At 41.9% G+C, this 27,679-nt stretch overlaps 1 protein-coding gene across 1 annotated transcript in view; it reads left to right on the top strand.

The window, feature by feature from the left end:
- LOC124163709 (adenylate cyclase type 6-like) overlaps positions 1 to 27,679 on the top strand; it is a 241,491-nt gene that overhangs the window by 101,297 nt on the left and 112,515 nt on the right. The window contains exons 4-7 of the mRNA XM_046540776.1: positions 1,551 to 1,611; positions 1,857 to 2,257; positions 17,731 to 17,855; positions 19,361 to 19,870. Of these exons, the coding sequence (XP_046396732.1) occupies positions 1,551 to 1,611; positions 1,857 to 2,257; positions 17,731 to 17,855; positions 19,361 to 19,870 (1,097 nt within the window). The remainder of the gene's footprint in view (positions 1 to 1,550; positions 1,612 to 1,856; positions 2,258 to 17,730; positions 17,856 to 19,360; positions 19,871 to 27,679) is intronic.

Genomic DNA, 27,679 nt, shown 5'->3' on the forward strand with positions numbered 1-27,679 from the left:
AACGGCATCAACTTTACTATTTCAATTTTCCCCTTGAGTTCTGCCGTGAGTGAGTGATTGCTGCAAACGAAGCCGAATTACAATGACGTTTTCTCTCACTAGATTGTTTGCCCATTAATGACGGGGACTTCTGTTTCCGTATTTGTCCCAAGAAATGAAATTTCTCTGTGAAAGTGAAAAAATAATGGTGATGAACAAGATTAAAACGCGGAACCCCCATTTACCAATCAAGTTTGATTTATTTTCAAATTTATCTTCAAAGGCATTTGTCACAAATCCTTTTGCATGGCAACTATGATACCTTTGTGTACAAGTCTTTGTATTGGTGCTCGTGGCTGAAAGCTGTGGCTGCTTGGAATAATGGCTAAGAATTTTGGTGAAGATGGGCAGGATGAAGATAAAAGTTTTGTCACTGTTTATCGAATTGACCGGGGGTGTCGGATGGGTTTTCCAAATATCTTTTGGTTCAATTTCTTCCCTTTAGTTTTGTTTTTGCACCATAATCAGACTAATAACCATTGGAAATGCCTTCGTAAACAGATTTCAGTTGATCTTTTGCATTTGTGCTTTGCATCAGAATGACAGCGAACACTCGTCAGGAAAGATTGTCCACCGCTGGCGGAGTTATCCTTCCCGTTAAAATATCGCACAACAGCAGCAAAACATCTTTTAACGCTTAAAATCATTTAATAGCAACGGATATTTTGATAACCGCTGGTCAAGAATAATGTGATGCGAACAAAAACTTAGTTCTCTATAAAGAAATGAAAATGAAAAACCACCACCGGACACTACCTAAAAAAATCAAAGAAAGGAAAACAAATATTTAATGAATGACACAATTAAAAAGGACAATATTTGCTCATTCCAACACTACCCAGGCTGGGATAGAACCCGCGTCCTTCGGCTTCGCTGGTGTGGCATTCACTGACTTCTCCGCCGCCGCCGAGGCCGACAAATGAGCATCGAATTTCATGAGAGCGCACAGGTGTGGGAAATGCGAACTAATCTCTTTAATGTGCCGAACGGTTCTCCTCTGAGTTTATTTACACGATGTTGAAGTTAAATAAACGTGTGACTAATTAACTTTGCTCAATGAGCTGTGAGTTTACTCAATGTATGCGAGTTAAGTCGTATCGTAATTGAAAACTCATATCGTAATGGGAAATCCGTTATTTTATCTACCCGTCCCATTTCGTGCCCATCCACTTCTAAGTTGAGAATCACATTCCTTGCTCCCGATGCTGCACATAAATCCATCGATGCGATGTCATTATAATTTGGTTGGAAAGTCTTGTGTTTCACTCGGAGACCCCTAAGGGACTGCTGCTGATTGGAGGGGTCTCAGGAACAAATCGCGGGTAAAGCCTTCGGAAATCCTTTTTAAGGGCGAGGTGACCTAGGGAAAGGGTCTGGATCCTGTTTCCTGAAGATGCGGAATCACACGCCCGTGGCTTAGCCTGCGTTGAGCTCTACCTTCGCCTATCGAAACAACCTTAGGTTTGAATCACTGAGTGTTTTATTGTAGTGCTTTTTGCGAATGATTTTAGGGAAGCATTATGGGGATGGGGTTGTTGTGGTATTCACTGGCTTTCCATCCCATGGGCACGGGTACAAGTCCCGGCGGTGGCGGAGATTTTTCATGGGCTGCTTGATCACTACTTTGTGGATGGAGCTCCTGCGAGGGCAGCACTCCGTCCTTCGGATGGGCCGTTAAGCCTTGGTTCCCATGGCGCCTTTCGTTAAGAGCAAATGAACACACCCACATTCCTCTCTTCGTGGAGCAAACAACCTCTGCAGTCGACCCCCGAATGCCATGAATGCTAGTGTGATAATCCTTTCCTCACTTTTTGCAGGAGCGTGTCGAGTGAATCCGCCCCCGTGGCTGCGGACGACCGGGGCGGGGCCCTGAGGGGCCGCCGCAGGGCCATGCTGCGCAGCAACAGCGACTCGCGCCGCGAGTGGCGCCTCTCGCTGCGCAGGAATCCGTGTGCGTCTGTGGCCGCGGAGGAGAGTTCGTCGCCCAAGAGCGGCGGCGGGGGGGATGGGGAGGAGAAGGGGGCGGGGAGGGTGGGCGTGGGCCATCGGCGGTGGACCAGCCTGCGCCGCCCCGCCGCCCCCGCCGCCGCCCCCCTCATCCCCTCCCCGCCGCCCCCCGCGCCCCCGCCGCGGAAGTCCAACTGGCAAGTCATCGAGCACTTCGGAGCGACCAGGACGGACCTCCGGACGGCCACGCCGCCGCAGCCGGAAGACGCAGGTGAGGGCGGGCCCGTAGTACTATGCGAGGCGATTGATATTCTTAGAATTAAAGTATCCGACACCAACATCGTGGAGGAGAAGATCTGCCCGAGGACAGCGGTGGAAACGAACTGAAACACTAATTGGAACACGCTTGTAGATTTATTGCTGCGAACATCTAAAAACAAAAACTGCATTCAACTTGTGGTCTTAAGGCCTGTTTACACGGTACACATAGGCGTTAATGTCTAAATGTATGAACGCGAGAATGAATGCCCTAATGCACCGTGTAACCACCCAACTTGTGCGAATGCATGCACAGAAAATGGAACCTGTTCTTATTTGGTTCATGCATTCGTACATGTTCCGTTCCGGTCCACAAAATCATTCACTCAAACGTACATTAACTAGTACGTGTTAATGTATCGTGTAAACAGGCCTTTAGAACGGGATTTAGATTGCGTGGATTGAAATGAATATCTCGCAATCCTGAAAAATTGGAATGTTTGTAAATACCTGAAATTTATCCATAAATAATTCAAAAACGAAGTAGATGTGATTAAATGTGGATCTAGCTGCAAAGAAGCAGGTATAAGGAAAGGAAAATACAAGGTTGCTCTCTAACTCCGTAATTTTCGATGTGTTCATTGAGCAAGGCGCTAACAAAATTATAGAGAAATCGCGAAAAGTAGAAAATCCACGTTGAGAAAATGAGCATACCAAAATTTTCCGAGGACTTAGGAATTAAATCAGAAAATTGCCGATGAAAATTTTATCAGTTCTGGGATGCAGAATGGAGGTAGGAGGTAGACCGGGGCACGTTGGCCCGATTTTTTTTACTTTTTAAATATTTTTTATTTTTGCATAGTAAACTTTATGAAGTTATCGCTAAATTATAGACCAGTCTTTCTGAATCTGGATGGAAATAATTAAACTTGAATATATGAGTTATAAATTAAAAAAAAATAAATAAATACTGGGCATATGACAGGTGGACCAATCTGCCCCTACATCGGGGCAAGTTGGCCCAGCGGCTGGGGCACGTTGGCCCATATGTTTTTTGATAAGCTAAACTAGTATGATTTCAGGAAATCAAATTAAAACTAATAGTTATCAAGAAATACATTTTAATATATGTAACCATTTTACTAAAACAACGGGAAAGCTTTAAATTATTAGGATTTATGGCGTACTAATACAAACCAGTTAACTTTTGTGACTGTCCAGATACAGAGGATCAGCACAGTTATTGCACTTGTAAAATAGTACGCGGATTTCATTGTTCACACATGTCTGATGAGCCCAACGCTTGCAATTTGTGCACTAAATACATTGCGCTCCAGGCTGACCTTCGAAAAAGGCACACTTTAGGCTCAGTGAATCTTCATCTTCCTATATCGGACGCGCGTATTTTATTTTTTTAGCTCCAGTTGACATGCGTTACATTGTGATACTATGTGACGTTCAAATAGATGTCTGCCTTCACCTCTGCGCTTATATTTTAGTAGCCTCTGTGAATTTAATTTGAGTCTTTGTGTCTAATCAGTTCAGGCGCAACCCAACGCTCCCAAAGACGACTAATCGCAGACCCAGCGGCACCTCTGGAGTTGACTATTGATGCAAGCTTACCCTCAAATGTATCTAACAGAAAATAATCCATGTAAGTGGGAAAGGGGTAATCCAGCTTTCGAGCTCAATTTAAATTGTAATCCAATTCTTCCTACTGAAGAGGCAATAAAATGCGTAAGTCCACTCGACTTTTTTTTATTTTTCTCGGACGAACTGCTTAAGCTCATTTGCATTAACAGTGACATATATGCTAACCAGAAAAATGTAAATCTAGCTTTGGAGAAGGAGAAACGTATGACATGATAAAGCCAGGCAATATGGCATGTAATACTAATGTCATGCTACGATAAATACCCTAGTAAACGTATGTGTTGGTCTAAAAAGGTAACAAAACTTAATAAAAGGTACATCCCCACACTCTTGTCGGCAAGCATGCATTGTAACCGATTTGAAACAATATTAAGTCATTTACACCTAAATGACAGCTCATTTGATGTTAGAAGTGACCGTCTATTCAAAATTAGGCCATTTTTGACGAAGGAATGTATAGGACGGGGCATGTTGGCCTGGGTGGCCATCGTGCCCCGTCGTCGCTTGGCCAACCTGCCCCATCGCCATGTTTACAATAAATTCTATTCGTTACAAAACGCAGTGAAGCAATTTAAATTGTATGTCACACAGAAGTTATCCTTAACCTATGATCTTTAATTATAGCACTCAACTAGTGGACCCAAATTGATCAAAACTTAAATAACACACATTTAAGCTGGGAGTAGAATTTTACTGAAACACGCGCAAATACAATTAATCACTACAACTTGTCAAAAACTGCTCCTCCAGTCATAATGGTTTTGTGGAGAATGGGGAAGTGTGCTACCAACCTTCTGATAGATTCCTCGCACGATTCAGTGTCTATTGTATGAATTAGCTCAACTGGGCCATCCTGCCCCTATGGCCAACGTGCCCCGGTCTCCCCTACAATCAATGTATAGAAGGCGTTTTTAAGACCACAAACCTATTCAAATTTAGATAATCTAGGTTTATCTATAGATTTATCTCATGACTATCTCTAGATTTAGATTTCATTATTTTTTATTCAACATATCGCCATTCAAATTTCTAAGCCGTAAAAGACATTTCGATAGTTTAAATGCAAAGAGCATAAAAGGATTGGTGTGCAATTGAAGAGGAGGCCAGCCTGAAAGGAAGGAGCCATGGACTTGTTGAAAGTTGAAAGAGACATGTGTTATTTGGGTAGCCAAGTGTCCAACGATTGACTACGTAAGAAGCAACATCTGCCAAGTACCCTGCATACCAGGGTGTATGGCACGGGGTGATTCCTCTCCAGGCATGCAGCACTCGACGTAGGGAGCCGTAAGTAGAAACGTGCTCGCTTGGCGGACACAGGCGAAGCACTGGGGACAACGGCAGGCGTCTAGACCAGATACGTAGGGTGCGGCGCGCAGCTGGGAATTAGGTTAGGGGGGAGGGGGTTTGGAGCAACTAATACTGGGGGGTATGGAATGTGCGGGTGCCCTCCTCCAGACATTTTTTAAGATAAATGGTACAAAATGGTGAGTTTTACGATTTTCTGAGAGATATTTTACTAATCCCATAAGTAATATTTCTCCCATTAAGTAAAATGGATTAAATTTCAAAATTTCTCTGAGTTCTGGGGGGGGGGTTTACCCCCCAAAATCCCCCCTCGCTGCGCCACTGCGTAGGGTCACGATAAAGCTTCCATGAATGTAAAACTACTAGTTAGTGATAGATAAACGAAAAACCAGCGTAGTAGGCGAGTTGTGACGTGCCAAAGATGTCATGGAGATAGTTTGCATTTACAAATGTAATTTGACATTAACTGCACGTGCAGATCCGATTTTACTCATCCCGAGTAAAGGGATAAACTATCGCAAGGATTATAGTGCCTTATTGTAAAATCTTAAATCTGTCTGTTCTGCAGTCTGTTTTCCTAATCTTAAGCACACGATCGTTTCTACTAATAATTAAGTTCTCTCAAAACATGTTGAACTTATAGCAAAAAGAATTCTTGTTTAAATTTCCGCAAAGGTTTGATATATATTTTCCCTTAGATCGGTTAGGCTTCACTCCTCTCATTTCCCAATCAATTCAGTTACACTACCCCGGTCATCGTTGCAAGTTTTAACTAATATTGCTGCTCTCGCCTTTGTATTTTACTGTCTATATCCGAAACCAATCCTTTTTCACACGGGTCCCGTACACTAGCGGCGCACTCCAAACGGAAGAATAAAAAAATGGTCTTTCACTTCTCCGTTGCATTTTCCAAAGAATCTTTTTATAAATCATAATTTAAATTCGCATGCTCGTAAATATCGTGAATGTGCTTTCCCAAAGATCTTGTCTTGTGCAGCAGTTACTCCTAAATGCTCAACTGACTCTGCATTTAACAACTTCGCTCCCTTTATTGAACCCATTTCGTTGGGAAAGTCTTCCTTTGCCCAAAAATTCATCACAACACATCTGTTAAGATTCCAAGTAGCACACCAATCGTTTGAAGCATTGAGATCTCTCTTAAGCGCATTTTTTTCGAATTCGGTGTTTTATAATCCCTGAATGATAGCATCAATATTAAAAATTAATAATAAGTAAGCTGATAACATTTAGGCACTAAAAATGTACGTAAAAATAACTAAAATAATCAAATTGTACTGCATTGAAATGCAGTCTTACCGTTGAATGTATTTGTAGTTTCTTAAAATTCATTTCCCCAATAAGAAACATTAAAATTGTGGGGTAATATATTGCAACAACAATAACAGTTCTCATGGACTCTTCCTAGATATTAGAGCCATATAATTTCCTCATAAAATGTCTTCAATCCAACCAATTTTTTACCTTCCAGAGTTTTATGAACAACATCTTAAATTCTCGAGCAATAGATTTTCCCAAATCCCTTGATATATCAACAAGGTCACTCTCCACAGTTCCAATCTTCTCTGTAGACATTGCAAGGAGTAGTTCTTCTACTTCCAGCGATTACATGATTCGTTGTAGTTAAGCAAAATTGCATCTGATAAACATCGGACTTGCGTCGACATGGAGGTTCAACTCTGCAGCTTTAGATTCGAGAATGCAGTTTGCTTGTTCTTCATCCGGGTATTCTTTTGCCTCTTTCCTATTGCATGCTCATGCACCACTATTATGACGAGTTGACAAGCAGAATAAAAGATGAGTGAAATCGGTTGCAATACTGTACCTTTAAGTGGGTGTCAATGACGTTCGAAATGATTTATTGGAGGCGCGCATTTTTCCTGTCGCATTCCTCCCGTGTGTCAATAATTTTATCTGCAGAGTATAATGCAGTATATAGCCATGTTCTCCATATTATCAGCACTGGCTGTGAAGGCTGACCGACTTCAGGCCGATTATCTTTAAACTCATCAACACTGAGTGTTGCCTTCGAAATCAAGTTTTTGGCAACAGCGTGGTTTCCTATTATTTTTTCGCCTAAATCGAAAGATTATTACTCCTGGAGTACGTATTTCACGCTTTTAGATTTTTAAATGACGATACCTATTTTTCGCTATTAAATGTAAAGTGAAAATTTTCAAGCGCGCGGAAACGCGACGGATAAGTGCAAATGCTGGAAAAAGCCCATCTGTCATCTGTCCGTCAGCATCTGGTTCCGGCTGCCGCCGTGTGAGGCAACCTTGGTGCGAGGCTATGAGAGCCGCAATAATTCAGGCTGCTGGCAGGTAGCGGATTACCCTGGTAGCTGGTAGCGCTTGGCTTAAATAAGGATTATTAATACCCTATCAAACGAAGGAAATTTTCCGACCTCATGCAATTTCAATGCATTGGTAATCTCAGATGATGTAAAACTCCTATCTACTCGTATAAAAACTAGGTCCCTGAGACGTCACGTGGAGTGGCATCGCATGGGCGCCAATCTGGACTTTTTCACATGAGGTTAAAATTGACCATTAACATTCGTCTAGAGTGGGATTTCTAAAACCAAATAATTTGTATTATGAATACACTAATGGTGGGTAACGAATCGCAATCAATGCCTTTCGTTTTCTTTTATGAAGGGAACTACCCTATTGTAACAATTCGATTTACGCATCACGTAAAATTACTTTAGTTGTTTTTCTGCTCTTTATTAATAATTCTTTAAGTGATATTTCTTTTTGCATGTATAGTGATATTATTTTAAAGTTCCAATCGTTATGTAACTTTACATCGATTTGACAGTTTTTTAGATTTTCTGAGGCATTGTAGGGATCCTAATATTTGTTTTCTTGATTTTTCATATTATATCTGTCCTGAAGTTTCACGTTATCAAGAAGAGAGATTGTCTCCACAATGCATAAACATTGCGTTGGGTGTCGTTTGGTAGTGAGTAATTCAGTATTCGATTGTTATTTTTAGTTGATCTTTGAAGTACTGTCCGCATATAGATGAGACTTTGGGACGCATTAAGAAAGGAAAATAAATAAAATATGCCGGTGAATTCCACAGTTTCTTCGAAAACCTTAACTGCTTGGCGAACGAGAACCGTTAATTCAAGGTAGAATTATATCATGCAAATCGAGAAGTAGACATTCCAGTCCTTCAATTGATGACTCGAAAAGAGCTGAAGCTTCTTGCATGGCCCATTGCAATCATGTCCCTCGCGGTTAACGAGTATTGCGTTGGACTTGGTGCTTGCTTGTCGAATCGACGACAGCGTCATCCACACCCATCTGATGCCTCTCCTCCGCTGACACTAAAAATCCCCGTCTCTCTCTATCTCGGCGCTCACCGTTTTGTTAGTGCTGCGACGCTGCACTTGGATCTTATTTGATGTCACTTGAGTTTCCGAGATCGTGGTTCCTGTGAGGTGTGCTCGAGGGAAGACCCTTGTTTAGAGGCTCAGCTGAATGAGAGCCTCTCTCTCCCCACGTGGAGACCTCTTTCGCGACGGCTCTTTGCCGTCATTTTGGGATAATGACACGGAGTGATTTCCGCGTTTATTGCGCTCTCTCTCACTGACCCGTGCTCAGCCGCATGTGCTCCTTTCTCCACTCGCGTGACTCCATCGAATTGCGCTGAGGAGACTCTCATTTCGGAACGTAATCATCCTTCTCAACTTCCGCTCCCCCCTTGGAAATTTCACGACATAAATAATAGACTCTCGTTAATCTTTGCTTTTATCTAGAATTTCAAGCATATTCCGCGTATTTTATGTAGCATATTTTTTTTGAACTTGAGGTACAGGCATTTGCTGTCCATGAATGAATATGGGTACATATTGGAGGATGAAAACTTTAGTGGTTTGTCGCCAAAATAGATTGTATTCCTGCGGTGAAATGGGAGTGACGTGTCTTTGACTTAAAACTAATTCCTCATTCCAATGCGTCCGAAGTTAAGTTCATTTATTGTGGTCAAATACGGAACAAAATTTACATACATGATAAAGAAAGATTTTTCCGCCGTTTTGAACATGACGCCTCTCTCCTGCCTTTTATGTGACACGTATCTGGTCTGGAAACTTATGCTATAATCAAGAACTCTTTTACAACATTATTCTGAAAATTTAATTAAACAATCGCAAAGAAGAAATACCGTGGCAAATTTTCGAATTTAGAGTTATAGGCAAGGGTTTACTCTTCATACTCTGAAATTTCAAAGGCGATATCTAAAGACGGATTTGTATATAAAAAGCTATCAGATTTAAAACGCAAATTTATGCAAGGAGTGAATATGTTGCAGTGCACTACAAAGACATGGGGAATGTCCTGAGAAAGTTCTGATGATGTTACAGTGAGGTATAGTATGTTGGATCGCTAAATAAGTTTAATTCTTATTTAAAAAACATTTGATTGAATGTTTCTCATTGTATTTTGACAATGGTGTAATTGTACTGAAACCCGATTGGGTGCGAAGCAAAGTGACAATCAAACTAACATGGGTTCTTTTTATGATGAATGTGTGTAACGCCCACGAAGGGAAGTCTGAACTTAAAGTAAGCCTCAAGCTACAACTAATTTCAAAGCACTGCAGGAACAAGTGAATTTGTACGCAGTCACGAGCACGGGTGCAAAGTTAAATACACCAACGGATGAAGTTCGCCATGAAAATATATTTGACTTAGTCGAGATTCGAACCCAACTACGGCAAGCGGGAGATCCGGGTTCGCATCCCGGCTAAGTCAAATATCTTTTCATAGCGAACTTCATCCGTTGGTGTATTATTAATTTATATAAATAATAATCTATTCATCACGCTGCTATTCACGCCAGTCAGTTTCCATGTTTAATCCACACATAAGATGTGCAGTGCCATTAAGGACTGTTGGGACGGAGGGGGGGGGGTTTAATCTCCCCCGAGGAACACCTCGAGAGGAAATAAAAGCCCTCGGGATGCCAGGACATGGGGGGGGGGGCGGCAGAGGAGTGGTGGGGAAGGGGGGTACAGAAAAATCTTAGAATTATAGTACCAGTGCAGTAATAATCCTAATAACTCCTAGGGTCTCTGATTATCCGCTCATCATCCCATTGATCGAAGGATTGGCTCGCAAAATCGAAACGGCTCTGGAATTCCAATGCAATTATTTCTATGAATGAGTTAAAATGAGCGTCCCTTCACCATCTTTCCATTTTTAAATGGCGTCATGCGCCACCGAAATAGCAATTTATTGAGAGGACTCAGGCGAATGTGGAAGGGAGGGGATGGAAAACCAGTCTTTCTCGTTCAGGCATTCTCTCACAACTCAAAATGGCTAAAGTTGCTTACTTAAAATACATTCAGTGCGGATGACATATATATATATGCCATGACGGCTTTTCCACTCAGGCGGAAGGCATAAATGTATGTCTTCGGGAGTTCGTTTTTCCGCTGATCACTAGGGTGCTCCGAGCGCGCCTAGCGTTACTTTTTCACCCTCCTGCAGTTCGGGAGTGACCTTACACCATTGCGGAAGTGTCCGTTTCTAGTTCTACGTGTTTCTTCATTTTTTGTGTTTTTTTGTTTACTTTAGTGCTATCTTTGGAACAATTTGGCAGGCTGAGACTTTTCTTTTCATTTCCTACACCTCTTTTTCATTATTCTTATCATAAATATCCCATTAAGTCTTACAAATGGATTATTTTTTTAAATGTTTTTTGACCTTCCTTTTTAATTTATTCATATTTTATGTGCTATCACAAAAATTATGATTAGGCTAACTTTTCTATTAAAGATATTTATCCCCATTTTATACTCACTACATCATAAAAAAATGATCTCAGTGCGGTGCTTCAGTTAATTATGTTATATTTGAATTTCTTTTTCTAGGAACTTTTTTTGTTATTGCAAATTACATTTATCCTGGGTGATTTTTTTGGGTCTTTTTCCTACTTTTACGGCATATTTTCTCATTTGTTTCTCTTGGCCAATTACAAATCCTCTATTCATTTCAATTATATCTCATTTTCTGAGTTATTCATACGTCTTGGGATTAATTGCAGATTTTCTTCCTTTTCATAAAAAATAACATATTAATCGCGTATGCAACACTGCATTACATTATGTACAGTATTGGTCTGTACTTTTTTACTCGTGCATTTGTTTCCTTAGCTTTGTAAACGAAATTGCGGAAATGAATAGATAAACTCAGAGGCATTTTAAGCATCACGGTATTTAACCATTATTTATTCCCTTGAAATAGTATTTTTATCTTATTTTTTAATTTATTCATATCTTATGTGCAACCACAAGAATTATGATCAGACTTAGTTTTTGTTAATAACGTGTATTCCCGTCTTAAAACTCAATATTTTATTCCAAAATGTTTCCATGCGGTCCATAAGGTTGTATTTTAAACTTTATTAAGAATTTTTTATATCATTATTGCAAATTATGTTTTTTTTCATATTTTGGGTTTTTTCCTAATTTTACGGCATAATTTCTCAGTCATTGCTCCACATCGATTACTTGCCCTCTATTCATTATGGTGTTTTCATTTTGTAGGTCATTAATACGTTCTAGTGTTAGGTACAGATACAGTCTTACTTTTCATAAAAACTAGCATATTAATCACATATGCAACACTCCATTACACAAATTGTACTATTTTGCTGGATAATTTTTAAGGCTCTAGGTTGGAGTCCCTCCCTACCAGCGGCACTCCCAGGGATTATTTTAACTTGTAAATGATATTTTCTTTGAAATAATTGCGTGAAATAGACACAAAAAAATTGCAAATTCTGTTGTATTACTTCCAACACCACCGTTATGAAGGAAAATCATCCATCCGTCATTGGAGGTTACGGCGAAAATATCATCCGCATTGAATGTGTTAATACTTTACATGAGTTGGTGACGTCATCGGAATTTTGGCTCGTTTAGTCATTCTGAGAGACCCCGTTCTTATGTGAAATAATCGCTCATTGGATGGAGTGTTGATGGCTAAGAACCACGCGAGACGGATGAGCGAGGCCGAGGAGAAGCGGTAATCCGCTCCGCAAGAGTCAATGACGTCATTCACTTTGTATGCAAAGGAGTTAAGCCCGTATTTCGCCTCCGATAAGGGTCTCTTTACTTTTCAAACACTGTCGACTTAGAAAGTAATGAGGCATTGTCGATCGAGCCCTCATCTCCTTTTGTCAACGGAGTCCTTCGCCGTGCCCATTTTCCGCCAATCGGGTGAGGTCTCCGGGCCAAATTCGTCCATCCACTGACTCGCGCACCCTCTGCCATGCGCCACTTCGGCAGCCACGGGAGTAATGGGAGGATGCTGACGTTTGAGTGGAAAATGTTTTTTTTTCGAATTCGCTTTCCCCTCCCCTCCCTGGGTCGCATTTCTTTCCCTCTCACGAAATTTCATCCGCGCCCTCTCTTATCGGGTTTCTTTCCATTCAACAACTTGCCGAAACTTTTCTCGAAAAAGGGATAACTTATGAACGCTCGCTTTTCGGAAGAGCATCTCGCGATCCCCCCATATCGAGTATCTCGCCTTTTTTTCATTCTTGCTTGCTCATATTGTTCCTTTTGGGTTGATAATATTTTAGTTCGAGGGAGATGCTTCATCGGGAAAATGTTTGCTGACATCACTCAAGTGGCTTTCCACGAATTATTGGAAGGTGAATGTGATTTTTTAAATGGCATGAATTAGTCGAGGGCAATAAATAATGTTGTCAAATAAATTTACAGGAAAATATTTTGCACTTTTACGCAGTTATTCCCTGGTGCACTTGAACATATATTTCATTTTATTTATTTAACGCAGTGCAAAAACAGCACGAGGCCAATTACAGAGGACAGAGAATAACTAGAGAATAATTTACCAATATTAAGCAAAATGTAACCAACAATGAACAAAATAATATTCAACAGTATTTACTCATAAATAACAAAGAGTAGTAAATTTCATCGGCTGGTGCGAGGAGTAGGGGGAGGATTACGACAGAGATGGTGCAAAATGGTTGAGGGATGAAAAAATGGATCAAAATCTGGAAAACACTTGGACTAGGATTAATGGAAGAAGGAATTCTGAATAGAAAAGAGGGTTTAGAGACAGAAAGGCGGGGTTAAACAATGAAATCGGTCACTCAACCTCGTCGTGCGCGAAGGAACACGAAGCGGGAAAAGGGAGAGAAGGTCAGATGATCTGTATTGTCGTTAATAATATTTAGGAAGAGTGTCCGGTCATTGAGGATCTGTCATCTGCTAAAGTTGAGGACCAAGGGAGGATTTCACCTTATTGAGGGAGAGGTTGCGATAAGGCTTGTGGCCGTAGCACACAACAGAAAGGAAAACATTCAAGGGGCGTTCTAGGAGCTTTAATGAAGAAAGCGGAGCCGTTGACCAGATTTGGCTGCTGTAGTCCAGGACCGGAGAGAGACAGGAAAGGAAGAAGGTGCGTAGAGTAATTATATACGACACCTCACGGTAGCGATACATCATACCCACCAATGACATAGCGCGGACGGAAATAGATTTAATGTGCTCACGGAAGAGCAGCTTAGAGTCAAAACTACCTCCTTAATCCTTCTGAAAGGTAACTGAAGGAAATAATGTCCAGATAAGCGATAGTGATGACTCAGAATGGACTTGCGTAGGGTGAAATGTGGGATGGTACACTTTGATGGATTAATCCCAGACACCATATCTCAGACCATTGGTCTTTGGCACCTAGAGCCCTCTGAAGAGCAAAGCAGTCTGTTGGATAAACAATTTGCTTAAAATTTTAACAATAATCTGCGTATAGTAAGATATTACATGTGATGGAGGATATAATATTGGCTAGGTCGTCTATGAGCAACGTAAAGAGTAAAGGCCCGAGGACACTCCCTTGCGGAACGCCTGATGTAACTGATGCCGTCAAAGAGCGTGACCCATCTACTAAAGTTTGTTGTTTTCTATTTGATAGGAATGATGATAGAATAGAAAGGACATTGCCATGGACATTATGGCAATTTTATAGTTTGAAGAATAGTAAATGTAAAGTATAAGAGAAGCAAATATATATTTCTGTATTGAAAAACGACTACCTTGTAGTAGACTGGAGTTAATCTTTTGAGCAGAGTTCTTAAACCGATAAATAACTTTTGGATTTTATGGTGAGTTTATGGAACAGGTAGATGTACAAATACTATGAATAGTTATTATTGCTCAGGGTGAAATTTTCACGCTCATCTCGTAGAAATGCAAAGTGGAACTAAACGCTTATGAAGGTCAATTGTTTAACACTATTTGAGCGGATTCTTGTGATAATAGCAGGAGGTAAATATATTTTCTCTTTATAAAATTTACATGCCACAAGTTCCTGAAATAGAGGGTTAACGCTCAATTCGTTTCTAAGTGAACCCCTGGCCGTCGCCCATCAGCCACTTATCACAAATTCTTCTCAATAGTTTGAAGAGGAGTATTCAAATAATGCAGTGTGTAGCGTGCAAGAGAATTCATTTTTGTTTGAGTCTTTACTTTTTATCATTGTCTATGTGAACAACTATCGCTTACTCTGGACACAGGAGGTAGGAAAGCTGACTCATTTTAATGAATATTCGTTTAGAAAATTTCAAAAATGCTCTCACATAATTAAATTCAAGTTATTCTGATAATTTAGGTTGAGTTATTTTTCCCAAAATTAAATTTCGATATTGATAGTAATTTTAAGCCCATTCATTCCAATCTTTCAAATTAGAACAGTGGTTAAGTACCGATAAAACCCTTTGAGCGTATAAGCTGGAGTAATAATTTGAAACTACTTCTTCTACGCAATAGCTTATCATTTGTTTTGTCATATATTCTTGATGCGTTGATTTCCTAGAGGTATTTATTTGCAAAAAATACCCTGTCTTTGAGGAGATGATGTGGAAGAGTAATAATATGGCAAATCGTGGTTCCACTTTCGGAAGCGAAGGGGAACTTCGTGGATATGCGAACGACGACATCTTGTGGGGATGATAAGGGATTGGTTTCCATGGTGTTTATGAGGCTGCTGTCCAGCAAATACACGCATTTGGGATTTCCGGGCGTGTTTTGTTCCGTCTGATGTTTCCCACGAAGACCCTCTTTCCACAAAATGATCCTCTTTCTGCTATTGCGATGGAGTACTACTGAGAGAGTTGAATGCAATACCCGATGCAGGAAGATCGTCAGCACGTCTTCTGGCCGAAGCTGAAGAAGTTACTGCCGTTGATGAGAAGACGTATCTACGGCCGTGTAGTTCAGAAGTTTCATCCCCTAGGCCATATAAAGTATGCTAGTAAATGAACGGAAATGAATAAATGAAGAATTTACGGCTTCGCGACAGAGGCTCAAAGAAAAGGAGACACATGAAGCACCACTCGTCAGTGAACGGCTAGGTACCGTCAGAGACACATGCGGGAGAAAAAGGAATGAGCAAAATAAGCCTTTTCATTTCGTCAGTAACTCAAGTATGCCATAGAAACGGTGACTATCGTTAATCACAATGGCGCTGTTCGCTGGAATTATGCCACTACGGCAGTTCCTTCAAAGTGCTTCGTTTTCTCTCCAAATTTCACTCCATTGCTTGCCTTGTCAAGGTTACGACCGAAGCAACACTTCTTCCATTGGTGTCCTTTCGAAATATTTTGCTACGAGTCCTAACTATGAACGTTGAGGTTGTGGTTTTAAGGACATGGGACTTTATGACTCTGGTTCTTTACCTTGAATATTTACTTTGCTGAAGATGAATATGACATTTGCAAAAATACCCAGATACCTTACCTCAAGTAACAACCGGTAATGAGCACGCTGTTCTTTTCAGTGTGACAGACGGATAAATACCAATTCGAATATTGCATTTGTGAGTTTTAAGAGGGGTGGATGTCTTTCATTATTAAAATTTATATTCCAATCAGTAAAATAAGGCATTTTAATGATAATATCTAGTCTATGAAAGCCATTTTGTGACGAGTGTAACCCCCCAACCTTTAATAAAATTCAACGTTATGCTAAAGGCTGTATAATGATGACGGCCCTCATTTTGGGTGTACTCCCATTTATTGATTTCAACTCATAATATGCCTTTTCATTGTAACTCTCATTATCCCCTTCGCCATATTCCCCTTTTCCTCGCGTTCATCCCTCGGGGACGGTTTACATTCATTGGTGGCTTATTTTATATTGTCAATAGCATCTTCCCCGCTCACTCCATGCAACACCCTCTCTCTTTGCGACTCTCCTCCTCCGTATCACATCCAGAAGACAACCCACCCCTCCTCACCTAGCTCTTCCTGTTCCTCAATTCCGCCAGCTTTGAATTCTCATCTGCGAAAGATAAAAAAATAACTCATTAAAGTCGAAGTAAATCTCGGTTAGTAATATCTACTTTAAGCTAAAAGGTAATTTTATGAAATGTTACAGACAGAAAACAATACAATTTTACGCAAAAAGTTTATTTTTTAATTCACTTTAAAAAATAATCTTAAAGTACCTTGAAATAATTTTTTCCCAAGTACGATGGAATAAATGCAAACTTCATCAAGAATAATAATTTATTAAGTTAAACCTGAAATTCATTAAATTTGACTAACGTTCTTATTTTAAAATTGTTTAGGGATATCGATCTAATCCTGTCCTAAAAATTACAGTATCCTGGATAAGGACACCCGAATGCCGTCGAGGGGACGATCTTGCCATCGCGGACACTGCCTCGCTCTCTTCGACTGTTCTCGCGTGTGAGGGTGCGATCCGCATCTGGGGCGCTCAGCTGATGCATTCGCCTTTCTTGCTTTTAATCGTCTGGGCCTACTCATTGCATTCTCACACAACAACTACCGTGCCATGTGTTATACTTAAATACCGTTTTACTTTCTACTTTGTTTATTTAACGCACTTCGTGCCTTAACTCGAGTGGATAGAAACATTCACTGAAGTTATTTAATGTAAAATTTAAAGGAATGAAAGGTAACAATTAGAAAAATGAATGCACAAATTAAATAGTTCACAAGACTTTTAACGAATTTTTTTATCGTTAATATTTTCAATCGTTGATCCCATTTATGCTCAACGCCCACTTATCAAACGCACTTTTATATTCTGTGTATTCTTGAACCACTTTTTGCAGCTATTATTGTGTATAAATATGTTTCCTGCCATTTTTATTACTGCTGAATCTGTTCAAGTTATACTGGTTATTTATTTTAGATCATTACGTTCTTGTTACTAGATAGAAAATTACATAAAACGAGTACAAAAGTGTCCTATTTAGCGGCAATGTATATCTCGTGGCATGATTTTTTTGTGTTTTATAACTCTTGAGTGTTTTGGGAGTGCTTCGCGGTGTTTATGAATATTTACCTCTCACCCTGGTGACGCTTAAATTGACTCTGATAACTTGATAATTTGATTCGTAGCAGATGATACATATTTACTCAATGCCTCTCTAACATATCGCGAGGGATTTGAAGTGATTAACACGTGTTTTCTCTCTTTCGCATGTTTCGCCAGGGGATGGCGTCCAGCCGGACCACGAGTCCCTTCTGGAGGCGCCGGGGGGGCGCCACTGCACTCCAGCCGACCCGTGTCGCGTCCTCAGGCGCCTATGCTCCTCGCACCGCTTCCGGAATCCCCAGGTGCCTCCCATCCCAATCCGCCAATCACCACGAATGCCGCAAAGAACTCCCTCTCTTGACTGTGTCCGCCCCTAATCGTTGTTCGCCGCACACCGTCGATTGGCGTGTCAATCATTCACTTTGTTCAGATACCTTCATTCGTATTTTGGTTGTCTAGACCATGTCCATTTTATGATTTATGTCGGAGCCGAGGGAGAGATGGTCTCCTAACAAAAGATACGATTATTTTCGCTTTAACACCGTTTCGCCCTATCTGTGCGTCTTTAAATTTACAATTGATACCTTAATGACTTCAAATCAGAATTGAACTCAACTCTGCAGGTTTGGCCTCTTTTTCCACCGTTGACTGCTCACTCAAAGGCTCTCCTTCGCGTGTGTGCTACGTGGCTGCCATGCTCCATTTCTGAGATAGACGAATCCATGCGGCTTCTTTTCCTTCATAAAAATGATTCTTCCCCCTGACTTGTGCTCCCGACTGTAAAGACAGAAGAAGCATGAAGAAAGATCTGAGGTTTTCCCGGCGTATGCTGTTGTTGAAGTTTATTCGGGATTGCCACCGGATAAGGTTCTCCATCGCTGCCGACGTTTCGATGGCCGAGTCGTCCATCGTCATCAAGCCCTGATGACGATGGACGACTCAGCCATCGAAACGTCGGCAGCGATGGAGAACCTTATCCGGTGGCAATCCCGAATAAACTTCAACAACAGAAGAAGCATTCTTATATTGCAGAAGCATTCTTATTTGAGCAGATTGAAGTTAAAAGGCATTGTGTCCAAATGTTATTTCTAAAATTTTTAGTGTGGTGTGATCGCTGATTAGGTTCATAATGTAAACTTTTCTCATGAATAACTAATACTCTCAGTATACAATCATAATCAGTTCATCTCATACTCTAAATCACAGCCTTCGACCCATATGGTACCTATTATTTTTCAATCTAATGCGAATATTTTAAAATCTCCCTTGATAAATTCACATTAAATTATGTACTCGATTTTCCACGCCACTGTCGGAGGGCCTTCCTAAGCACATAGAGTTGAAAGTTCTGCGCTGAATCCTGGGAGAACAGCTGGTTGCTACAGCAGGTGATAATGAATATTCATCGCTGGTGTCCGCAGATTTTTGAATGCTGATAATTGGCGTATGCGATAGCTTATGTCAATGCGATAGCTATGGTCTTCTTGGTCCGGATATCAATATCAAATATCGAAAATTATGACCGGGTGAAAATCAAAGTAGTACTATATATATATATATTGGTTGAAGCGGATAATATATAGTGATATCGGATATTTAATGGATTATTTATCATGATGGCGGTAATTTTTTATCGGATTATGCAGCACGATATGTCAGAGTAAATATTTGTCGTTGTCTTTATACATGGCGCGAGATATGTGTGCAATCTGGCAAAGTATCACTATTTCTACCTTGCAGCCGTGCATTGCCTGTGTTCAATTCTTCGGTGCACGGCCCGCCACTTACCCTCTCGTGTCCTCGCCAGGTGGAGGCCCTGTACCAGCGCTACTTCCTCCGCATGAACCAGAGCAGCGTGGCCGGCTTGCTCTGCCTCCTCATCGCCCTCTCCTCCGCGCTCCTCCTCCTCCACGCCTGGCCCTCCCCACCGCCTTCGCCTTCGCCGCCCCTGGACGACCCTCCGCCCCCGGCCCGCGTCAACCCGTGGTCCACGGCCACCCTCGCTTCGTGCCTCGCCGTGTACGCGGCGCTGCTGGCGCTGCTGTGGGCCCGCGGCCCTTCCCTCAACGAGGTGGCCCTCTCCGCCCTCTCCTACGCCCTGCTCGCCTCCTTCCTCGCCGTCGAGCTCGCCCTCTCGCTCGAGGCCTCCTCGCCCACGGCGGCCGGCGTCTGGGCGGCCATGCTCTTCACCTACGTGGCCTACGCCCTGCTCCCGGTGCGGCTCGTCGAGGCCTCGGCCTTCGGCGCGGCCCTCGCACTCTCCAGGCTGTCCCTCTCCGCCGTCAGGGCCTCCCAGGACCTGCTGCTATGGAAACAGGTGGGTACTCACTCCGTGTATGCATACATCGAAAGTGCTATCCCTAAAGGGTTTGAAACGGTTCGTCTAATTTGAAAGGCATTCCCGTCGAAAGGAACCCCACTTCATTCTGCGTTGAGTGATGGTGGTCAAAATGATGCATTAGTTTTTTTTCAGGGCGTGTTTTTCTACATATGGGAAGAGAAAAGGCACCCGTTTAAACTTGTGCGTCGCACCGTTGCCTTCGTCCTGACGTATTCATTGTGATTCCATGTATTTTTTTAATTGTGGAAGCAGCAGGTTACCTTACATAGGATCCGGATTGTTTCCAATTTCTCTCTCCGGGCCCTGGTCGGCGTGGATTTCGTCAGTAATAAGGACCCACGTGAGCAGTAAGGATTTCAGAAATTTTCCAACTTGGCGGTCGAGTTCTCTAGTGTGAGCCTGGACCTACATGTTATTAACTTTTTCAGCCTGCTCACTCAACAGGGGTCGGAGTTGGGAAGGCTTCCCCGTTATGTGCACCTCGATACGATATGTACGTCGTTAAAGACAATATGTGCCTTTCGACTGGGGAAATCTTAAATGTAATTTATTATATTTGGAGTCTTCACGTGATAGTGTAACTGGTATTAATAATGGAAATCAGTGCGAGATGAGACCTCAGATTTTATCACCAATCTGGAATTCCTTTCTCCCGTCTTTTTTTAAGCCTATGAAGTCATCAGCTGGTGAAACTATCCGTCTTAGATTCGATAAAGACGTCGAGCTGTCTAGTGCCAGTGATTCCGTCAACTTCACTCGCCACTTCAGTTTAGTCCTTTCCCTCACGATGCCATTCGGAAATGGAAGAGAAAAATGTCTTTGACAGCGTAAATATAGAACTAAATCGAGATTTAATGTAAAAGAAGTCATGTAATTTGATTACGCTTTTTTAGCTCAGTCACTTATTTAGCATCCCTTTGAGATGGAATTAGCATAGAGGAGGAGTTTTCGTTGGAAATTTAATTCTTTGGTTGTGTTGGCGATCTAAATTCCGTGAGAGCTTTTTTGCTACAAGCTAGCTTTGCCCGTTCTTTTGCTTCGTGGCCTGCCTTTCAGCCTAAAAATTGGATCAGTGAACACCAGCAGCCGTAGTGCGAGTCTACAGGGCCGATTTAAGAGGCGCCCTAGCATGGTCGGGGAAGGCGATGAGGACCCTTTCTATTAACCGATCTGTGCTTCAACCGTCCTACGTACCAAGCAGTTTCCTGCCTCAGAATAGCGTTAAAAGTTACATCTGTACCTTGAAATGAATGTGGGTCTTCTTCAAGGTTTCCAAGAGGAGGTATCTGTTGTTAAATTGCAGGAATTTTCAATTTTTTGAACAACCAACACCACGGAGAAAAATCACGTAAATAAAGTTCGACCGACCCAAGCAAAATATAATCCTTCATCTACAAACAAAGGCTAAATACATGCCATGCGTCTTAAATAACACTTAAATTTGGGAAATTGTGAGACCTTGCAGCCAGTTTTTCGATCACGCGCAGTCGCACATTGGGCTAGAATCGAAAAAAGTTCATGGTGAAACAAAACCCAGTACTGTTCCACAAACTTTTAATTATTATTAACTGTAAACTAGTTTCGACGTTTATACCGTCATTATCTAGGACTAACAAGACGAACAGGACATTTTTCTAGTCAACCGTTCTCAGAACTTTCTCACGTCCGTAGTTTGCACCTCTATTCCTTCGCATGACAGTTTTCCCAATGGAAGAATGGATTTTTTGAATCGACGTTTTTAAGGTTTTGGCCAGCTTTTTTTCGATTCTAGCTCTCTGAGAGTCGATTCGAGTCCTTCGACACCTCCCCTCCTGGCCCTCTCTTCCACAGTGCGCAGACCCTCCCCTCAACAGCAACGCTGCCCCTCGGTCACACGCTGTCTTCGCTGGATGATTGAGAGGTCATGATTTAGAGGTCACCTCGTACAGTGGGCTAAAATCGAAAAAAGCTGGCCAAAAATCGCTGAAGTCATACGTATTTGCTAAATTAGTGAAATATTTTTCGAATTGTGTATTTTAAGGATACAATGAAACTTATTTAGGATGATATAGTCCATAACATGGTTTGGTAGGGCGAAAAAAATTAAGAATAGGTAAAAGTGATGCGGGAACCCTAGTTTCCAGGGGCAACTCGAAATTTTGATGCGGAGATATCAAGGGAAAGATAGAGTTTCTTCTATTTTCAACAGCTATTTAGTATCTGATAGCTGTTCATATAGTAAGTGATGATTGAATATTGCTATCGAGTCTTTTAAACTATAAATTTTGGTCATTGAAGCGTTATAATAAAGAAGAATACCATAAAAAATATTTTTTATTGCCACTTGCTCAAAAACAAAGGCGTGCCAATTTTTATCCTATTCTGATTCAGAAAAGGAAGACTCCTCAAATTGTAAAATATTTTTGCTAATAGTTAGAAGATTTTTAACCTCCTCTGGTATTTTTTTTACTTTCCGTGGAACACCCACCGAGAAAGGAATAAAGGATCTGATGCAAGCAAATGCGCATGGAAAAGGTCACTGCTTTTGGCAATCATGGAGACTTTCCTCATGTGTTTTACCCGATATCTTCTTATTTATTTGTGTCGGGCTTTCGATACCTCTCCGGAAAACTGCCCAATAGAAAGTGTTGCCTTTTTCACAATTTCTACTCCATGTATTAAAACTTTGTGAATAGTTGGTGGCATATGATACCATAGGCAAAGTTTTACATACAGTTTAGTAGTTTTAAGGTGAGTTTAGTAGTTTTTGCAGTAAGCTGAGGAAACCATATCATTTACTCGAAGTCGAATCCATACGGCTCTCAAAATTACTGAGAAGCGGGTAATTAGATCCTCCAACATTCCTGGATGAGGATTGTATGTGGCACTCTATTAGGATTGTCGATTACTAATAGTTTACCAAATAGCGCAATAACAACATCCCCTTTTGCGTAAAAACTCCAATACGAACGATTTCCTCTGCTTCATGAACTCCTTCTATTTGCCAAGATTGCCGTATGCAAATCTTGGTGAGTGTTTTTCGTTGTGTTCATTAATTGGCAGGTTCTCTGCGAACGCCTTTCGGCACACACTTCAACAAGGAATGCTGATGAGAGACCAATGTTGAGCTTTCGGTTACAAATGAGCGAGCCAATCGCTTGGACGGCATATTTTGGGAAAATACAATTTGTAGAATAGAAAATTTTGCACGAGTTCTTATAAAAAGAATAAATCTGGGTGCAAAGAGGGTGAAGAATCAACTTGAAATTGTGAAAGTGAACTTGTTTATTTTAGTTGCTATGTAATGTCAAGGATATGAATTAGTTGATTTAATCTTGCTATTAACAATAAAAAACGGAACCCTGAATCAATCGGTCGAAACTTTAATTCTCTCTGTCGGGTAGGCGAGTGGATTTTACACTTTTGGAGGTCCTACCGAGATTCAGTGATCAGAGCGTTGTTTCGTGATAAGTACCTTTAGTGGCCAATCGTCAACGTTCAAGTGTGCAGCCAGAGTGTGGGAAAGTATACATACGGAGAATACGCTAAACGTAAGGGTCACGCACCAGTTTTAAGTGCCATTCACCATGGTTAAATTCCCCGTCTGAAGTGGAGTGAACAGCAGCATCATTCCAGTGTGGTTCCACATATCAACGGATTATTGTGCGCCGTATAATTAAATATCCCGGTCGCAAGAGTGCGCAGTTGCCGCCGAGAAAATGGAGAAGCTTATTAGAGGAAGGAACGCGTTGAAGATACAGATTACTAGGTTGATGACCGACATCGAGGAGCTCCTTGACCTCAAGGATGAAGAACCTGATCATCTTGCCTTGGACGTCGAGCTCACCCTGATGAACGACGTTGTGAGGAAATGGGAGGAGATATGCCACACCATCCTCAAGGAATTAGAGGAATCAGAAGCATCCGAAGAAGCCTTGGCAGATAAAATGCAAGTAGTAATGAATTTACGAAGACGATTCACCGTAGTTCAACGGAAGTGTGAGAGAATAATCAAGCCTATTCAGACTTCTGAAACGTCCTTAACGGAAATGGACACCATTAGCAACACAGGATCAGTTAGCAAAAGAAGACTCAAACTCCCCAAGATTGAGCTCCAGAAGTTTGACGGGAAGTTGAAGTCATGGCTTGGATGGTGGTCTCATTTTCGAAAAATTCATGACGACGATACACTCACAGATTCAGACAAGGTGGAGTATCTATCACAGTCTATGGAGAAGGGGACAGAAGCTAAGGAGTTGGTGGAAAGTTATCCAGCCGATGCCAAAAACTACCCCAATGTCATAAGTGCCTTAAAAGAACGTTTCGGAAGGAAAGATTTGTTGCTACAAGTTTACATTCGAGAGCTCTTGAATTTGGTTATCACGAATACAAATGGAAAGGAAGAAATGACCCTTTCGTCATACTACTTCAAACTCAGTTCTCATCTGCGATCACTGGAAGCTTTGGAGTTAGGGAAAGTGGATCCGAAGACGTTTATCTTCCCACTTGTGGAGTCAGGCCTTAGTGAAGAAATTCTTCGTGCTTGGCATAGAAGCTCATTCAGCAAAACTGAAGGCAACCAACTCAAGGCGCTAATGGAATTTATGAGAGTGGAGGTACGAAGTGTCCAGCAGACCGACCTGCCTAAAGCAGGATTCCACTCCAGTGAACCTGTTACCTCTCAATCTACGAAAGGAGGAAGGACAAAAAAGGGAAACTGGAAGTCCAAGAAGGAAGATGATATTCCTACAGCAGCAGGTCTAGTGGCCAGTCCCGCTCCTCAACGACATTCTTGTGGATTCTGTAATGGAGGAAATGAAACTATGGCATGCGTCAAGGCTCAGTCAATGACTTTGGATGAAAGAAAACAGAAATTGGGAGAGAAGAAACTATGTTACGCGTGTTTCCGGGGAAAGCATAAGACTGTCGCAGTCATGTGAAGTGTATTGTGTGCCAAGGAAAACACTCTCCTCTTCTCTGCCCTTCAATAAACTCATTACAAGAGTCAAAGACTGGAAAAAAGGAGATACTACCACAGGATGTTCCCCTCACAGCTAACAATCTGAGTCGTTGTGCCAAGGATGTACTTCTAAACACTATACAAGTTCGAGTCGTGGGAGAAAAAGGCTCGTCTATAGTCAGGCTCGTGGGAGACACCGGTAATCAATGCAGCTACATAAAGGTTTCTACTGCAACTCCAATTCAGGCAAAAACAATTGGAAGCGAATTGATAAGGAACGTGTTGTTTGGAGATCAAATTACGGCCCCAGTCAAGCACCCGACAGTTCAAATACGACTGGAGTCTCTTCAAAACAATAGACAGAAAACGTTCGAGCTACTACAACGGGAGAAGATCTGCGGAGATCTTCCAAAGGTGCCCCATGGACAGTGGATCATCGATCTAGCTAATGTGGGGATTCATATAAATGAGGTTGGTGAGGGATACGAAGAAATCCAAATACTCATCGGCAATGACTATTGGGATTCCATTCTAACCGGAAATTGGTTCAAACTGGACTGTGGATTAACTGCAAGAGAAACAATCTTTGGTTGGACGTTGGGAGGACCCGTTCCTGATGTACCAAGGATCGTTAGTTGTAACTTTTCGTGTACCATAGTCAGCAGCATGATGGCTAACAATCCGAGCATCACGGATTTATAGAATCTGGAAACAATTGGGATATCAGATCCCGTGGCGGTCAAGTCAGCAGCAGAGGAAGATGCCGAAGCGATTTCTTATTACAAGTCGACCGTACGGAAGGAAGAGATGAACGGGCGATACAATGTGGCCCTTGCTTGGAAACAGCCCAAGTCAACACTTCCTACAAATCGTCAAGTAGCAGAGAAACGATTGAGGTCAGCTACGGCGAAGTTGAAGAAAACAGGAAAGTGGGAGAACTACGACTGCATTTTCAAAGATTGGGAGAAAGAAAGCTTCATCAAAACTGTGGATTATGGTGAAAATGGACACTTTCTTCCCCATCGACCAGTGTTCAAGGAAAGCCTCACTACTCCAGTTCGAACGGTGTTCGACGCTTCGTGTAGAAATGGACGGCTTCCCTCTCTCAATGACTGCTTATACAAAGGTCCTAATCTCATCGAGCTCATCCCAACATTACTTCTCCGGTTTCGGCTTCACAAGGTTGGAATTTACGCTGACATCCGGAAAGCATTCCAGATGATGGGGGTGAAAGAGCAGGACCAAAACTATCAGAAGTTTCTCTGGTGGGAAGACTCAACCTGTGAAAGAATCAAGGCCTTCCAGCACCTCCGAGTGGTTTTTGGCGTAAGTAGCAGCCCGTTTCTTCTCATGGCTACTTTATTACATCACTTGGAGACGCAACCAGAGAAATATGTGAAGACAGCTGAAATACTGCGATACTCTTTCTATGTGGACAACTGCCTCGTTTCCCTCCCCTCACTACAACAAGCAATGGCGTTTAAGGAAGAAGCTGTCATGAGGATCATGGCTGATGCAGGGATGGAATTGCGTCAATGGGCCTTTACAGGAAGAGAAGAAACTTCAGCTGATCTAGGAATGCCTGCGATACTACCAGTATTGGGGCTGATGTGGAATCGAGAAGAAGACTACTTGACATTAGATATCAAGTCACAGGAGGAGTTCATATTCATGTCAAAACGTCACATGCTCTCCATTGTCGCACAAGTGTTTGATCCAGTTGGATTCACCGCACCAGCTCTACTTCTCCCCAAGCTACTAGTCCAGAAGTCGTGGGAGGAAAAGGTTGGCTGGGATGACGCGGTTGGTGAAGAGATAGAGAAAACTTTCCGGTCATGGTATGCTACTCTCTACCTACTCAAGTCGATAAGGATTACACGCTACTGTCAACTTCACCCCGATTCCAAGAAAGAGATTCACGTTTTCTGTGACGCAAGTGGGCAGGCATACGCCACTGTTATCTACCTCCGATCTGAATACAAAGGAGAAGTCGAAGTCAAACTTCTCAGTGCCAAATCGCGTCTTGCTCCAGTCAAGAAGCCAACAATCAACAGATTAGAATTGTTAGCAGCATTGTTGGGAGCCAGGATGGCAAGACCGGTGAAGGAAGTGCTGGGAAAGGACATCCCTTTTCACTATTGGAGTGATTCAACTACAGTTCTGGCTTGGATCAAAAGAGGTAACGAGTGGGAGAAGTTTGTGTCGAACCGCGTCAAGGAAATTCTCGACACCACCACTACCAGCCAATGGAATCATGTGCCTGGAGAAGACAACCCAGCAGATCTGCCTTCACGAGGGTTACTCCGGCAAAATTGGTGGAATCAAAATGGTGGGAAGGACCTAAATGGTTAACATTGAGCAGGGAACATTGGCCATGTCATACATCAGCTGAAATTGACGAGGATGAAATCAATAAGGAACGGAAAAAAACGACCGTATCAATGATCTCTACTCCATTTCCGGCTCCAAGATTTTCCTCTTATCAGAAGAATGTGACAGTCTGGGCATGGGTCAATCGCTTAACTTACAATTGTCGTAACAAGACAAGGATTACTTCACCCATCATATCAACGAAGGAACTTCGACTGGCAGAGAAGACAGTATTGAAGGAGATTCAATGTCAAGCCTATGGTCAAGGAGGAGTTCCTAAAAAATTAGTCACGGTGATGGGGACCGATGGATTGTTGCGAATTAAGTCAAAATTAGTACACCGGGAAGATAAAACTGATTTCATCTCCCCTATTCTCTTACCACAGCATCATCCATTAGTTGAAGGACTTATTCGGGATATTCACCTCTTCAACTGTCATGCAGGGATTCAGACTACTGTGGAGAAACTGAGGGAG

Source organism: Ischnura elegans, chromosome 8 (assembly GCF_921293095.1).
Source record: "Ischnura elegans chromosome 8, ioIscEleg1.1, whole genome shotgun sequence".
NCBI classification, from domain to species: Eukaryota; Metazoa; Arthropoda; class Insecta; order Odonata; family Coenagrionidae; genus Ischnura; species Ischnura elegans.